Source organism: Geospiza fortis, unplaced genomic scaffold (genome assembly GCF_000277835.1).
Source record: "Geospiza fortis unplaced genomic scaffold, GeoFor_1.0 scaffold53, whole genome shotgun sequence".
Classification (NCBI taxonomy): domain Eukaryota; kingdom Metazoa; phylum Chordata; class Aves; order Passeriformes; family Thraupidae; genus Geospiza; species Geospiza fortis.
The window spans coordinates 1,679,785-1,696,535 of record NW_005054305.1 but is presented as its reverse complement, the minus strand read 5'-3'; the positions used below and the strand labels follow the sequence as shown (position 1 = coordinate 1,696,535).

Here is a 16,751-nt window from a genome sequence, read left to right as displayed (position 1 = left end):
TGACATGATCTTAGAGTTGATCTACAGCAGTTCAGAAAAGGGGAAATTCAGTTCTTTTCTGTTTGCTGCAAGTTCCACAATGTGTTATCTTGACTGAGGCAAGTAAGGGGGATTTTAAATGTGCTTTACATGACAGTATTAGATGAAATGCTGCATTGCTTGTCTTCTCTGAAGACTGCATATAGAGCTTTGCATCGTGAACTACTTGTAATTTTGCAAGTGCGAAGGAGTTTGTCTCTGTTGTGTCTCTGTTGAAGTATTTGGTACTTACTTCTCTTGCCAAGCAAACAGTTTGTAAAATGTTTGAAAGTGGTAGGTCACTTTAAAAGAAATTATTATTTGAAATGCTTGTTTGTTTGGGATGTGTAAATCTGTGTATAGAGAATGTATGCATGCACACACTTCCTGGTGTTAGACCTTTCTTAATGTCAGATGGTTGGGTTTTTCCTTTTCTAAGTCAAATTGTTTATCTGTAGTTCAAAGTTTAGTTAAATTTAATGATAGTTTACCTCAATGCCAGTGCATTTTGTTTGAATATCACAGAAGATACAACTGCCTTCTTCATTTCCTTTTGAAGTCTCTGAGGCTAGATATAGTCATTTATAAAATGACCATGATTGGTAACAAGCATCTGTTTCCAAAGTTACTGTTTCCATCCATGTGTTATGTAGTTCTTCAGAAATTGGCTCTGTAGTCCAGCAGACTTCTGGAAAGTGAAGTGCAGGAGGTCTGACAAAAGTGTGACTCTAAATTCTTGAACTGATTATTACTCTTAATTACATTCCAGAATATCTCATGGTGATACTGCGTAGTATTTAGAAACTGGAAACCTGCTTTCCTTAGTGTTTTACAAACACAGAATTTATATGAATGGGAAGTGACAGATACTGCCTGACCTCATTTGACATGGTCTTTGAATTACTTGTTTTTTAAATATTTTTATACACACATACAATGTATTTCCATCTCTCAGTTCATGTAGATTTCCAAGAAATCAGTGCTTTTAAAATGACTTCTTTTAAAAATTAGATACTGGCAAAATGTTCTCATAAAGCAAATCCTGGGGTAAAAATCATATAGAATTCGGATGGAAGTAAAAAGTAGCCTTTCAATTCCTTTCGGTTTATTTTGTAAAAAACACACTTTTATCAGTTTTGCTCTCTGCTTGATGAGAAACTAAATGACAGCTACTCAAAATGGTCTGTGGGATGGAGGAACAGAAAATATCATGTTAGTGCACTCTGATTTGTCTCGTGGCAGGCTTTTATGGTGTGACAAAAATATTGCCTGCCCTCATCTCCTGTAGAGATTAAGTTAATCAGCCCAGGCTCAGTCTTGCTCCCTTGTAAGGACAGGCAAGAGAGACTTTGACAAGATTCCATGGTTGTGGCAATGGTCCAGAGAGCCCTGGCTCTCTTTCCTCTTGGGTTAAGATTTGTTTTCTCCCGTGTTCTAAATACAAAAGAAAATCATGCCTTTGGAGTCTAGTTTGGGTGGGTAAGGGGGGGAGTTGGTTTTCTCAGGTTCCGGAGTGCTACGAAGGAAGAATAGTATTGGGGAGGAGTTGACTTATTCTTTTGGTGTAGCTGGACAAGTTGGTAGAAGAGTTGCTTTTACAGTTCTTTCTTAGTATTTTAGTATTTTTCATCCTTATGATCGCAGTATATGAGCTCGGTGAAAATATCCAGTGTTGTAGAAGTTGAATACCACTGTTCTATGGAGTTTTGCTCTCTGTGTCTCATGCTTTAGCAAGTGTATTAGGAATGCATGTATCATGCTTGAGCAATGGAGATGTTGGGAAAAAACTTCTTTCTTGGTGTATGGAGTCAGTGGCTTTAGTTTTCCTCAAACTTTAGTCTCAAAGCTTGAAAAGGAACAAAGAGAAACACAGTTGCACATCCCTAGCAATCTTGTAAGCGTGCTAAATCACATCATCTTTGGACTTCCTTGAAATTAAAAAAGTTGGATCCTCTAATGGATTTCTAACATTTCCTCTCCTCCTCTAGTCTTGAAATACTGTACTTGAAAATCCCAGATAAGCTGGTTTGTATTGTTGCAGTATTACATATGGTAAAATCCTTACTGATTATAATGAGACAGATTCACAGTTTGTAGAAAGCCACCCTTAAGTTTTCATGGACAGCTTTGATTCTATTCTGTCATTTCAGTACTGGAATGTGGAGCCATGCTTTCCTGTAAATTTTTGGTTTTATAGTCACACCTTTCTTTTTACACATGCAGTCCAAAGCATAAAGGATTTTAGTCATGATTCTGCTATGGTGTCAGAAAGAGTAAAAAGAATACTTAGAGATTTGGTTTAAATCAGAGAACTGTAGAATGTTTTGGGTTGGAAAGGACCTTAAAGATCATCTAGTTCTAACCACCTTGCTATGGACAGCTACTATCCACTAGACCAGGTTGCTCAAAGCCCTGTCCAGCTTGGCTTGAAGACCTTTGGGGATGGGACATCCACAACTTGTCTGAAAGCATCTGTTGAGGGAGTATTTTTTGACCTGAAAGTAGTCACTATTAGTGACTTGAATATTTAATTAAATATCCAGTAGTAATTAAAATTATGTTGGTAGTGTCATTGTCTGTATGTGCTACCATTTTTTCTTCAGATGGGTTTTGAAAGAGAGCTTGTCTCTTCACACTTTTAAAGAAAAAAAATACTTAAAGGTAATGGGTAAAACACTTTTTAAAAAATTTATAATTCATTGGGTTCTGGACTCTAGAAACAATCTGTTAGCAGAACTGTTTTTGTTCTACATTAACAGTGAAAATTTCCCAAAAATGTGGAAAACTTCCTGTTTTGTTCCTGTTAGTTACAAAATCCTATTAACTCTGACAAATCTAAGTGGTTATAAATAGAAATAACTTGTCTATAGCTAAAATAATTCTCATGGAATTTTTATAACCTTTTTTAAAAATAACATTACTTGAAAGTCATTTTTGTGGGTGTATTCATCATGGAAAAAGAACAAATACAAAAAACATTGGGTTTAGGCATACAGACATCTTTTTTATTGAAAGTGAAGTTTTTCTTTTAATCAATACACGAAAAAATCTATGAGCTTTGCTAGGGTTTGTGATACAAAACTGCCTAATGATGCACAAATTCTTAAACAATGTTAAGTTCTTGTTTAGTTGCATATTTCAAATATCTGCTTGACGTGTGATTGCTTGTGCTGGAATGTTTATTGCAGAAATGTAGGGAGAGCTCTGACAGGAGATTGCGCAATCAAAGAAGCTTCTCAGAGTTGATTCCTTGCTTCAGTTGTGCTCAACTTCCCATATTTTTTGTTTTGCAGATTGGTTAGCATGTGACACTAAGGAAAGACATTACTTTACAAATCACTAATTCAGTTTCTGCAGAGTTTTTTTAGCATAATTCTTTCATAATCCTAATTTCTGGTCTTCTCTCATGTAATTGTAGAAGTGTTTTGACTTGTAGAGTTTTAGGGAAGAATTTCCCTTTTAGTGGTGGGGAGGGAGAGATTTTGTGCAGTGTTTCCAGGCTGCTAGAAAAATTATGATGTTCCCACTCTTTCTTGGAAAGTTATTCAATTAATTGTCTGTACTCTGTTTAAAAAATTAAGTACTTTTGTTCTCAGCATCTGTTTCCAGTCCCTGGATTATTTTTTGTGGGGTGAATTTTATTACTAACAGAGAACTTTTTTTTCCTTGATGCACCTTTTTAGAGTCTTTTTGTAAAGCAGAATTATTGAGCTAATATAATCTCCAAGACCAAATTGTCAAAGCTAAAGAGAGAAGCTACCTTTTTATTGTAGTATAGTTTATTGTTTATGTCTGTAGTTAGCACTTAGTTATGTTTGCAGCAAACATAATCCAGGTCAGGTGGCAGCAGGTTCAGAATGGCTGCTAAGGTATTGCTGCTTTACAAAAAAATTAGTATCCTTTCCAGTGACTTATTATATTGCATACTTTGATGGTAATATTTTTTGTTTGTTTGTTTTTCACAGCAAAGCATGAAAAACTTTTCAAGCAAAAGCATGGTAGGAGAGCTAAAAGCAGCAATTTGGGCTATTGATGGGAGAGCTTAGGCTAGTTTTAGTGTAATGTAGAGCTGAGAGATCTAAAGTTGCTTTACGTATTTGACAGCTTTTACAAGAGCTAAAGTAATTTTATTGATGTTGTTTGCAATAACTCCTATGAATATGTTACTGTCTTGCTAATACACATCTTGCCCGAGTGATTAAGCCTTACTTTCTGAAGTCAGGTTTCATGGATACCTCCCTGGAAAAAAATATGGGAGGCAGACAGCAATTTCCTAGGCAACAGATGTGGAGGGGATTCTGTTTCCTTTGGTAAATACTTAAATACTCTACTATTTCTTAATGGAGTTGTACAGTTTCTTTTCTTTTGTTGAAGTCTTTACTCGACTCCTTGCGGGTTGCTGCAAAAGAAGCCTTAGACTTTTGAGCTGGGACTGGACCAGTTTGTCTTCATTCTTTCCTATCTCTGATCTGTCTTTATACATTTTGTCGAAGGGAAGTTATGTACCAGTATTTGCATCCATAGTGTTAATTTTTATCCGTGTTACTTTTGCTTTCTAATCAGCGTTTCTTAGTGTTGCCTGCCATTGATCTAAATTGGTAGTTTTGAGTGTTTGTGTTTCAAATGAAAAGGTTGGGACTCCCAAATCAGAACAGGCGATCTCTCTGCTGCCTGTGGAAGAATCTGCCCTCACAGGATAACCAAGAAAGCTGTGGGGACCTCAAAGAGCATTTGCTGATATAATTTACAAGTGATGTTTGGCTTAAAAAAAAAATGAAGTAGTTATCTTATATCTTAGTTGAGGGAACAGGGCTTGCCTTATATTTTTGGTTAGCATCATCACTTTGAGAAGTGGAAAGGATGTGAAGTCACTTTTTCCCACCGTGAGGTATTTCTGTGGATAGTGTATCAGGTTGTCTGCTCATCTCCTGTTGCAGTTGTTACAGTAGCTGGGAACTCTAGACCTGTGAGGCATTTCCTAATGCCAAGTGCTGCGCTGGCTGTGCGATGCTGCTTCCATGGTGATAAACATCAGTCAGTGCTCCTGACCAGGACTCCTACTTCTTCTAACACTATTTTAATATATATGTTTTAGGTGTACTTGTGTTAATGACATTTAATACAGTTTTCTTGAAAAGGGCGGTTTTAACAAGCTGTACTTACACTTTATTTAATTCTAGTGTTAGCCAAAAGTGGTTTGATAAATCATTTAAACCTAAAGTAGGCTATCTATTTTCTTGTTTTCTACACATTAAAATATAAAGAATCTCTGTAGCCTTCCAGACAGTTCTACAACTGTGTTAGTCTTTTTATGTTAAGTATTGTTTTCATGGTAGAATGTGCCACATTTGGTATAGAAGCTTTGAATTTTGTAAAACTTGTCCACAGAGCATATTAACCAATGCAAGTGAACATTTTTTTAAGGAAATGAAGCTGCAAGAATCCAGCAGTCTCACTTGCTGTGAAATGAATCAGTATAATTTGACTTAATAGCAATCAGGTTTTACTTCCATTTCACATCTTCCTGAACTATTTTCAAATTATATAGTACCCATTTTCTGCCTAGATTTTACTGAATTCGTTCTTGGTGCTATGTGGGTCTATGTTCTTCATCATCCTTGAAGACACTGCTCTGTCATCTGATAGTTGTTCTTAAAGATGCAATACTAAGTGTAATTAATTCTGATGACAAATTGCAATAATAAAGCAGTAACGTAATAAATTGAAGTTTGGATGTAAAGACTATTGACCACAAGAAATTATGCTATTGTAGTAAAATTAATGTTGTAATATAGTGTTAGAATTTGGAGTGGAAAGAAACACCCACTGAAATACATTTTCTGGAACACATCTTCAAACAATTTCAGTTTTCCATAATTTTAGGCATAAAATAGCCTCACCAATAGATGTCATTCAGAACAGATGTAGTGATTGACAATTTATCCATTTAGTCAGTGGACAGAGAGAGGCTCTGGTGTGAAGGATCTATGACTTCACATCTGTTTTAGTGAAAGACTGAGATGTGTAGTGGGTGCTGGCAGTACTCCTGCATGCTTACTGTATATTGGTTGATTTCACAGACTTGCACTACATTTTGTTTTAGTTTATTTTAGGAGATGCTTCAGGTCATAAAATCCATTGCTGAAGTGATGAAACAGCAACACCCAGAAGTGCATGTGAAAAAAAATTGCTACTTGTATGTGTATCTGTAGACTTGTAGCTGAGGTTTCCTAAAGTGATAATATGGATATAACAATATTGAGAGGCCTTTTGGCTCTGGTGTTAGTTTCAGTGGGTATTTTGATGTATGTGTTTGTGTATATCAGTATAATTTGAGATATTTGTATTGATTTATAATCTGGTGAGTCATGTAGGAAATGTATATTCCAGGAATTTGTCAGTGCAACTGTTTGAACAGAAGGCAAGTACATGTACTTACACATGGAAGCACACAGAATGTGGGTGAAGTTTGCAGCTACACTTGGAAAAACCCTTTAAAATGGTCAAAATGAAAGCAGTAGTCTATACTGCTTTCAATAAAGCTGCCTTGAAGTTTCAAGATCTCTTTATTCAGTTGTTGAGTCTTTGCTGAGTCAAACTCTGCTCTTTATTGAGTTAACACCCCACCTCCCCAATATTTCTGTTTGAAAGGCTATCTGTTTAAGCAAATTTGCAAGAACTCCTAGGAGTATTTCAGGGTACTGGGGAGCAAGGAGCTCTGTAGAGTTCTGTTGTGCTGGGTGATGAATCAAGGGCCTTTTACCAGGCTCACATGTCAGTTTGTGTACTTTGCCTGCTCTGACAATTTAATGAAAATTCTTAAGTGAAGTGCCTTAACTCTGTCTACATTTTCTTGTCCACTTTAAAGATGAAGTGTTAAATTGCAGTTTTCTCTTATTTGGACAGCAAAATTAATGAGCGTGATTAACTTAAAACTTAATGGGATCTTTTGGGTACTTGATTAGAGATAGATGAATGTAGCACTATTGGCATAGTTGACCAGAGAATTACATATGACAGGATTTTATTGCGAATTTTGATGAACACGTGCAAAACAAGGTGAGTCGGGTTTGTTGATTTGATAGTGAGGGGGGAAGATCTTAGTGCTGTAGAGATAGGAAAATGGCTACAATGCAGGGAATAAAAATATGGGTAGTTAAGAGTTGTAGATTTTAAGGCTTACTTTTGTCTCTTGAAAAAAGGAAAAGTGGCAAAGAGTTTAAACTTGGACAATTGCCAGTCTGTCCAAGGAATGCAAATTTTATATGCTGGTAATACTAATTAAGTATTTTTTAGTGCTTTGAATGCTAAATAAAAAGTAAAATAATTAAATGTCTCAATAACAAAGTTTCAACTGAATTTCATGTATTTTTATTTGTGCTAGATGATACTGTCACATAATGAAATGTGTATAAATAAAATTTCAAAATATAAAAATGCTGTAATTGTACCCTGATAATATAGGTAAAACATTGCATTTTCTACTTTATATTATTTATGAATGATAAGATATGTTTTGCTAAATTAGAATTGGTTGATAGTGTATATTTTCAAATATCCTTATAAAATTGTATTAATTCATACATCTGAATGAAACCAGCATTACATAATTGTAGTGAGTTTTGACATTAGGGAATGTAGTTGCAGAGTGAATAACTCTACTATAGTCATAGTTGTACTGGCAGTTTGATGCATTAAAACTTAGGAAGTAGGTATAGACCAGAATTTGGGAAAAATCCAGTTAATGTGAGACTGCTTAAGACAAACTGAAGAAAACCAGTCCATTGTAGATGAATCTAATGAAAAGAAGTTAGTGTAACAACCTGAGAAATTCAGTGTTAATAGATTAGAACTGTTGTGTAGTTAATGTATGTGTTATATGTGTTAATGGTAAGTTTTATGTTACAGCATTCTGTATTTTTAGAACAACTGAAGGGAAAGTAATGGCAAAGGCTGTTGAGTTTGACCAGTTGTATAATGATGAATAGATGAATGAATGGAAAGCTGGTGATCAATCTATTTAAAACAGATTGATAATGAAGTTTAACAGGTGTGTGGTATTTCACAGCCATAAGGGATCTAAAATGGTGAATAATGATCAATTAATGAATGTAAAGCAGTAAAAATTAAAGATCTAGCAAATCAAAGAAGAAATTAATAATTTGTGCCTGGTTGATTAAAAGTGGTAGGTAAAATTAATCTTTGAGTGTTGATTGAGTGCATGGGAGAAAAACCTCTCATCTTGATGGACTTATGTTCAACTAGCTTTGATTTGTAATGCCTAGTTTTGGGAAAGAATCAATCTAGTACACAGTGACTATAAAAACTAAGCAGATATTTCAGTGAAGAATTAAAAATATAATGAAGCACAGAACAGGAACTGTTGTAATGCATTGTGTACTTACAGTGTGCTCACAACTTAAATACCACATGCAGTTTCTCCACGTGTCCCTGCCCCAGTTAAAAAGTAAATGGTGGAAATAACAAATCACCAGAGGGTGCTGATGGTGGGAATTGAAATAACTTTCAGACAAGGATAATTGGAAGAGAGTTGGCCAGTGGTGAAATGCTGCAAGTGTGTAAAGCTGTGTCTTGGGGGAGGTGGGTAAAGAGTCATTGTCCCTTTTTTGGCTGAAGAGTGGTAAGCTTGAGATGAGGTACACTTTTGTATAGCCTGTAGGTGGTGGAATTCATATCTGTGCAATGCTGTAAGAGCAAGAAACTAAAACAGAAAACATTTAGAGAAAAATCACCCAAAAAATGTTGTCTAGAAAATTTTCATCATAGTTAACTGTGACAGTGCCATTTCTGGCTGACACACACAGCTGAGCACTGCTTGCTCATATCCTCTTTCCTGGACACTCTTACTGTCACCTCCAGAGCCAGTCTATGCATCTAGACTGACCTTTGGTTTTATTCCACATAACTATACCTTTTAAACTTTCAAGTATGGTGTAGTAATGAATGAAATTAAACAGAATATGTGGAATTGTTGGTTTCATAAGGAAGAACTCTGCATGTTGTAATGACTCCCTAGTGTGTCCTCTTTAAAATTTAAGGATGAAATGAGGTCTTTTAAACAGATAATGAAACTATTGATGATTTTGTTGAATGAATGTGATATAGAAAAGGCTGTATCAGACCATGAAACTGACTGAAGAACACTAGTAAAGAAGTTTTTTCCCTGTTCTTTTTTAATCACCTCTGAAATACTATTACCATGTAAGTGGAGGTATAAACCAATTTATTTTAGTAATCTAATTTTATTTTAGTAATCTAATTTAATAAAAGGAAAATGTCTGTGTAGACCTGAAAGCTAAACAGGAAAATTGCTCTGTAATGACAAAATAAGGTAGAACTTAGTGCTAGCTGAAAATACCTCTAAGCCACAATATATGTTTCCAAGAAGTATGGAATGTGCTGTATTTAAAGAAGATACATGCTAAAAAAACATGGCACCCATCCAAGTGGAGGAAAAAGCCATCATAAAATTGAGGCTATCTTGTTTTAATACAATGCATGGAACTACTGGAGGTATGGTTGCCTATTACAATGACATCTTGTCATCCTTTAAGAGGAGAAGAGTATGGCTGCTATAGGTCTTGATGGAAAGATGATGTCCCTTCCTTTCTGTGTTGGCAAAAAAGTCAGAGGACGTATTGAAAGCTCGACCAAAATGGGATGAAGAAAGCTGAGAGATGAGCTATCTCAGCAGCCACTGGCAGTAATGATCATGTCTTATTTGGACTTAACCCTTTCTCTGCAAGGCATTATTTCTACAACTCCATAGTATGTTCCCATCTCTCTGACCCGCTCCACTTTGAACCAGTGCTCACTTTGACTTTGTGTACTCCTCCCTGTTTGTCCACTAGTGATACCATTTAAAAATAGCTGTGCTTCTGTGCTTCCTTTGTGCTGGGACAGATTGTAGTGTTTGCAAGTTCTTCTGCTTTAGCTAATGGAAGTAAAGCTGTTTCATATTTTCTGTTATACACTAGGTATCCTAAGTATTTTACTTCCATTAATTATGATTCCATAAAATTGCTTCAAGCTTAGTCTTGCATTTGCAGTCTGACACTAAAATAATACCAAGGTCTTTTTTTTCTTCAGAAACTTACTTCAGTTGAAGAAAATAATTATTTTGAGAGTTAAGGATTTGTAAGTCTCTTAATTATAGCATATCACCCATCCTTACCTTTTTTAATGTAAGTTTTGAACCAGATTAGTTTATTCTCTGGATACTGTAGTGAAGGGAAGCTGATTCTTGAAGAGCTTTTAAATAAGCAATTCTTGGCATGTAGCTTCCTTAGATATTGTTTGCATGATCTTGAAATATGATTTGAAATGGATGGAAGATCAAGAGCTTGAATGTATTTTATTCAAGCTTGAATGTATTCTCTGTATTTCAGAGTTGTTAAGTATTTTAATTGATAGAGTTCATATCTAAGAACTGGAAGTGAAGAACAGAACAGGAAACATTGTACACGGTGAATTCTGAATTAAACAGTATTGAAATTTGCTTTTGCATGTTAAAAGTGAATTTGTATACTTTTTCCCATCTTTAAATTAAAACTTCTAAAAATAACACAACAAAATACCTAACATGTCTTAGACATGAAGGAAACCATGACCTTTTCTGTACTTCCTGCTTCTTTAGGCATGGGCTTATATTTTAGTATTTTGAAAGAAAAAGTATGATACAAAAGTAAGATTGATGTTATGAATTTAAACATATTGCCATTTTTTGTATGTTTTTGTATTCAGTGTTTAAAACCTCCCTTCCTATAAAGAAGAAGACTGAATTTTGCCTTTTGAAGCAAGCCCTGAGTTGAAACAGATAATTGCACAACCCCAGAGCCAACCAGAATTTGAGAATTTTGTGCTTCTGCTTGGGGTGGGTCAGTTTTGTGTTAACTGTGGACCTGGACAAATCAATTGACTCTACAGATTGGAAGGCTTCATAGCAGACTGAACCCCAGATTTTGACAGTTCATTGCCATCTCTAATTTGCTTTTAAAAATCACTGGATGGGACCCAGCAGCCTCCTAGCTGGTGTTTTCCTTCTGCTTCACACAGCATGGAGATAAATGCACAGAAGCTGCTGGTGGACTTTGTACTGCTGTGCAAGCATTATCATGGTTCCCCCTTAAATTTATTCAACAGAACCAAAGAATTTTAAGTTTTTTCCTGGATTTCCTGGATATTTTCAATGTGTCTTTGGAAAAGGTGTCTCTTAGTAGTTTGCCAAGTATTTCTCACCAAATTAGTTACCCTACCTTCATAGTTTTATTTCTGTATCTGCCTTGAGTCCAAATTGTTGTTGTCTTCTTACTCTATTATTTCTACTACTGACTGGTTTAGTGTTGTTTCCTTGCAATTTGCTTTCTTTTTTCATCATCAGTGTCAGTCCAAAAAGATGATCCTTTAATGCACAAGATAAGAAATCTGACTTTATTTTAGAGAAGTGAAATACTGTGATGCTTTTCTTGATTTGTATAATTTTCGTTTTAGCATTTCTTAGTTCAAAATGAGCCACTGTAGGCAGAGGTAGCTTAAAAAAGGAATGTTTTTATGAAATTGACAATTTTAAGATTATCTAACCTTTAAAGTTATTCTGATTATCCTTGGAGGTGCCTGTGTTAAAATTCTAGCATGATTTTACTGTTTATTCTTATTATATATGAAGTAAATAATGGCTGTCTCTCATACTTTAAAACTGACGACTGCAAACCAAGAAATAATTTTGATTTTTCAAAATTATTGGGATATGGCCCTTGGGATTTTTTATAATTAAAAGTCAGTTGTAAAGACTGAGGTGAAAAATAGGTTTGAATTTGGAGTGAAATATCGAAGACAAATATTGCAATCTAAATCAAATGTGTTCTCAACTACATATTCCTGGAAAATAAGCTTTCAGAAAGCTTATGCTCTAGCTGTTGTTCAGACATAGTTACTTGATATACTTAGCAAAGACTGATGGATCAGTTTTCAATCCTGAAAAAAGGATAGGAAAATCCTTTTAAAAGCTGAAAGCAATCAAATTAGGTCTAGTCAGATCTGAACTGATCAGATCAAAGATATGTCTGGTCTAATATCTCACTCCAAGCAGGTTAAAAGTAGGTAACATAAACACCTAGGACAAGTAAATAGCAGCGCATCTCTGGCATGCTTTGGTAGCATTCATCAATTTGTATTTTAAGACCTTTGTCCCTGTTGTCACTTACACTTATCTGAGAGACAGGACTCCCTAATGCACTTTGATTCTTTGTTACATAATTCCTAGAATACTTGATCATTTTCAAGTCAAAGCCAAATCTGTGGTTTTCAGCCAAAAAACTGAGTTTAGTCTTTCTCCAAGAAGATGCTACCCACTGAGGAGTCATTTATACCTAGTGACAAACTTAGACTTAAACTGTTTCGCAAAGTTCACAGCACTTAATGAGACCTTAAAACGATCTCCTTCTTTGTTGTATTTTTCTCTTTGGTTTTCTGATGGTGTTTGGTTTGCTTTTGATTATAGGGATGTATGCTGTTGTAGTAGTGCCAGATGGGCTTGTGGCTGTTTGTTTCTAGATTTATGTAGAAGTGTATAAAGCCAACATCTTGTTCATGAGAATTCACACTGAATTCAATCGATAAAATGCAGGGGTTTGATTCTGTGAATTAAATTACCATCTTTGTCCTATTTGCCAGTTGCCATTTCATGTTCAAATGCCTGCTATGTGATGCACTGTGACTTTTTAATATTACTGAACTTCATTAGAACTGCTATTCTTTTTGTATTTGGAAAAAAGTTATTATTTTCATGTAAGTATGGAGCTAATTAAGGTAATAATACATAGAAGCATATGGAATTAAATTTTGATGAGTCCCATGGAAGTGAAGGAGTAACAGCTGTTTCACATAACTGCTAACAGTCATTAAATAAATGTGAATGATTTCATTTGCATGGAAGATTGATAGGGACAACTGTTTTTTTAATGTGGCTCTTTAGTTAGTAGCATGTGTAATTATTTTTTCAAATACTTAATTTTGCTTGTTGTTTTGATTGTGTTTTTTCAGGATGGATTAGATGCTTTGGTATATGACTTGGATTTTCCAGCCTTAAGAAAAAACAAGAACATTGATAACTTCTTAAACAGGTGTAAGTATTTAATGTTTAATTTACTAAATAACAGAAGTCATAACAGAAAGAAAACACCTGCTCTAGCTCTTGGAAAGGTAGCTAGGGGTTGGGAGTGCATTGAGTTTTTGGGTGCAAGAGTCTTATTTATTTATTTCCCACTGAGCAGTGACAGCTGCCTATGCAAATCTCATCCCCAGCAATTGAATGTCCAATCTGTTGCCCCTGTAAGTGGCCTTGTCTGAAGTGGCACAAAGCCTTTTAAGAGAAAGGCCTCTTGTCTTTGTTAGGGCAACTCCCTGGATTCCCATAACTTGTTTTCTATTTTCATGTACTAGGATATCATAAGCAATTAACAGTAAAATGGCATAGTGATGTATACAATGGCATGGAATCATATTAAATATTTGTTCACTAACAGAATTGGAGCATTATTTTGTAAGCTTTTGGGTTTTTTAGTATAAAAGGTCTCTTTTCATGAAAATCTTACTCTGCATAGCTGATGCATTTACTTGTGTGTGCAGCTGATGTGTCTGCAGAATTCTCTGCATTTACTTTGTATTTTTCCACTGCAAGATTGCCTGCACATTATACTCTATAATAACATTTTAAAATAGTAAAGTTGATTTTTAAATAGAAATAATAATTCCATAATTTTCATAATTTAAAAGTCAAGATACAAACAAAGAAAACCCCAGGAAAGGCATTTATAAATCAAAACTTTAGTGAAGGCTGCCAAACCAGCAAATTCTGAAGATTGTGGCAGAAATGTTTGCTGATTGAAGACTTGTTTCTGCCTGTAGACTAAATGGGTGAAACTTGAAATTAAGGTAATACTGTTAAATTTTTGCAGGCTTAAGCAATTCAATTCAATTTTGTAATAAATATTTTCTGTGGTAAATTTAAAATAATTTGACTAAAATAATTTTTGTCTTTGCTTTGAAATTTATGTGGAATGTTTTTTTTTTGTTTCCACGGTGTTTTCAAATGGTTTATTGGGTGCAACTGTAACGTGTGACAGTGAATTTGTGGTGATTATTTTACATTAATCTCCATTTGTGTGAATATTTGAGTCCACTGGATGTGTTTGATGGCTCATTTGCACGTAAGCTGGTTACTGAAAGCCTAAGCTCAAATGTTCTGTTTAACTTTTCACAGTTCAAACTGTGTTGATACCATATGCTGAGTTACATGCACATTTTGTATACTCAGTTATTTACTGAGAAGGTGTGGTGAAACTCTTGGAGAAAAGAGAAGTTGTATCAGGCAAAGGAAATACTCATTGCAACAGATAATTTGAATGTAATTTTTATGAGTAGTGAAATCATTAGTGTGTCTCAAAAAGCTTCACTTTGGCAATAGGGGCTGAGTGAAAGAAAACTTTTACATTTACAACCTGATAATGAATATCTTTTAGGTATAAATTATATACTGTGTAGGATGTGACCTGAAGTAATCTGAAGGTGGAGAACAGAACACATTAGTTCCTTTCAAACTGCCTTTGAAACATTAACTTGCAGTGTTTGCTGAAATATGAAAGCAAGCTGTGGATGTGTGAGTAGTGGCCTTACAGAGAACTGTCAAGTCTTAGTTTGCCTTGAATTTCTATAAAAAAAATTTAAAAAAGCATTTTCATGTTTATTTTATTAGGAAACTGTTTAAAATATCTTTTTGTGGTATCAGCTGCCTGGTTTGCAACATTATTGCAGAAATCTAAAATAAATTTCTGGATGGCAAATAAAATGGGAGTTTGCTTCCTTTATTTTGTGGACTGATTGCCCTATGAACCACTCCTTATCCCCTCTTTACTTCTCCCTAATTTACATTGTATATTTGTGGAGCCTCCAACATCTGCCTCTACCGGCGGAGGTTGTGAGGATGATTTTTGCAAACGTAGAACCTTATTGTTTCTCTACCATATAGAATTAAAAGAATGAAGAAATGAGTATTGCAGGTATCTGAGAGCCCTGCCTTGCAGTGGTGACTCAGTTTATTTCAAGGCAGCATCTGAGCCTATACCCAAAGTTCAGGGCAAGTTGGGAGAGGGTGATTTTGCCATGGGAGCCACCCCAGCTGTTCATACAGCATAAACTGGGCAGGTCCTCCACTGGTCCTGGGAGATAAGGAACTGCCTATTGAAGTCTATTGCAGCCTGATAAACCTTGTTTAACAGATCTAGAGTATGGAGGTTGAATTTCCAACACTGTTGTTACTATAAGGTGTTCTCTGAAGATAGCTGTGTGAGTATATTAGTATGTATCTCAATTTCAATAAATTTCAGTAAATCTCAATTTGCAACTGATCAGAAGCTTGGCTTACATTTTAAAATCCTTAGCTTAGGTTGCTGTTCAGATGTATTTTCCTGAATTCTGCTTTGTTCAAAGGCAATGCTTGTGATTGAATACCATTTAAAGGATTCATATTGTGCTTAGGCTTTTTTGTTCAGAAGAGGTGAACCTCCTGTTGTGAGATTACTAGGGAGGAAGTTAGCAATAGCTAGAAAATTGCTGCCATGAAAATTGCTGCATTTTAGTTCTGTGCAATCTTGCTCCTCCTCTTCTGTAAGCTAGTTGTCACCAGGGCAAATACGGCAATGCATTATTTGTTGGAACTACCAAGTATTTTGATCTCTATGTGGAAGAATTTTTCAGAATTTAAAATTTTGCTATAATTTACCGGAATAAGCCTGTACTATGCTGCATTGTAAATGGTTGCTTTACATTAGATAATAATGCTGCAGAGTATTTATTCAAACAGAACTATGTTTGTTCCTCTTGAGGTAATAAAATCTTACTGAATTTTTATTGTAGATAGGCAGCTTTTGTTTTAGATTGTGGCCTGTGTCGCTAGAAATCTAATGATAATTTTCTGTCAACTGTTCTGTCAGTTTTTAGTGTATGAACATAAAATATCTTATTTCTCCTCCTTTTTCTTCCCCTGTCCTTACTTCTCTCTGAACTTTGCTTTTAGGCCTAGAATACCATTTTTGAAAATAAAATACCGTTGCATTATTTTTTTATTAGAAGCATTTCTGTTTTAGTAGAACTTCCTGGCTTTTAGAAATACTGAAGCATGAAGCTTTTCTACGTAGTCTCATGCCAGTGTTGACCCACATGGATTAAAATAGACTGTTTTAATCTTTTACCAAATTTGGAATTAGAATTAGAATATCTGCCCACTGAGAGTTTGTAAATTATTCTAGTTTATAGAATGACAGGTTTATATAAATAATTGCAGTGATTCCCACTGCATGTTTTAAATTAAAATCTACTTTTTTTGAGTGTTAGGAATCATGAAAGTGCAGAAAAGCTTAACTTTTTTCAAAAAATATTTTTTTCAAGTGTCTTGTAATGTATTTTCTTATACACTTTCCCAGCTGTGTTGCATATTTATTCAGAAATAATATTTTTATACTGATCAACTTGCAAGCAGGATCATGCTGTATATGAAATTTTTGCACAGCTTTTTTTTTAATGTAATTATTTTAAACAAAATTTCTAAATTAAGATCTCCTGTAATAGGATTGTACGTTAGAGTCATTGCATTAGGTTATATCAGGTTTTGGTAACTGGTTGTGAGAATAAGGTCATGCATTCTTGCAGAGAATTTT

The 16,751-nt window shown here is 34.8% G+C and overlaps 1 protein-coding gene across 1 annotated transcript in view; it reads left to right on the top strand.

The window, feature by feature from the left end:
* ROCK1 (Rho associated coiled-coil containing protein kinase 1) overlaps nucleotides 1–16,751 on the top strand; it is an 82,696-nt gene that overhangs the window by 18,241 nt on the left and 47,704 nt on the right. Inside the window, exon 2 of the mRNA XM_005418282.2 lies at nucleotides 13,081–13,162. Coding sequence (XP_005418339.1) covers nucleotides 13,081–13,162 — 82 coding nt within the window. The remainder of the gene's footprint in view (nucleotides 1–13,080; nucleotides 13,163–16,751) is intronic.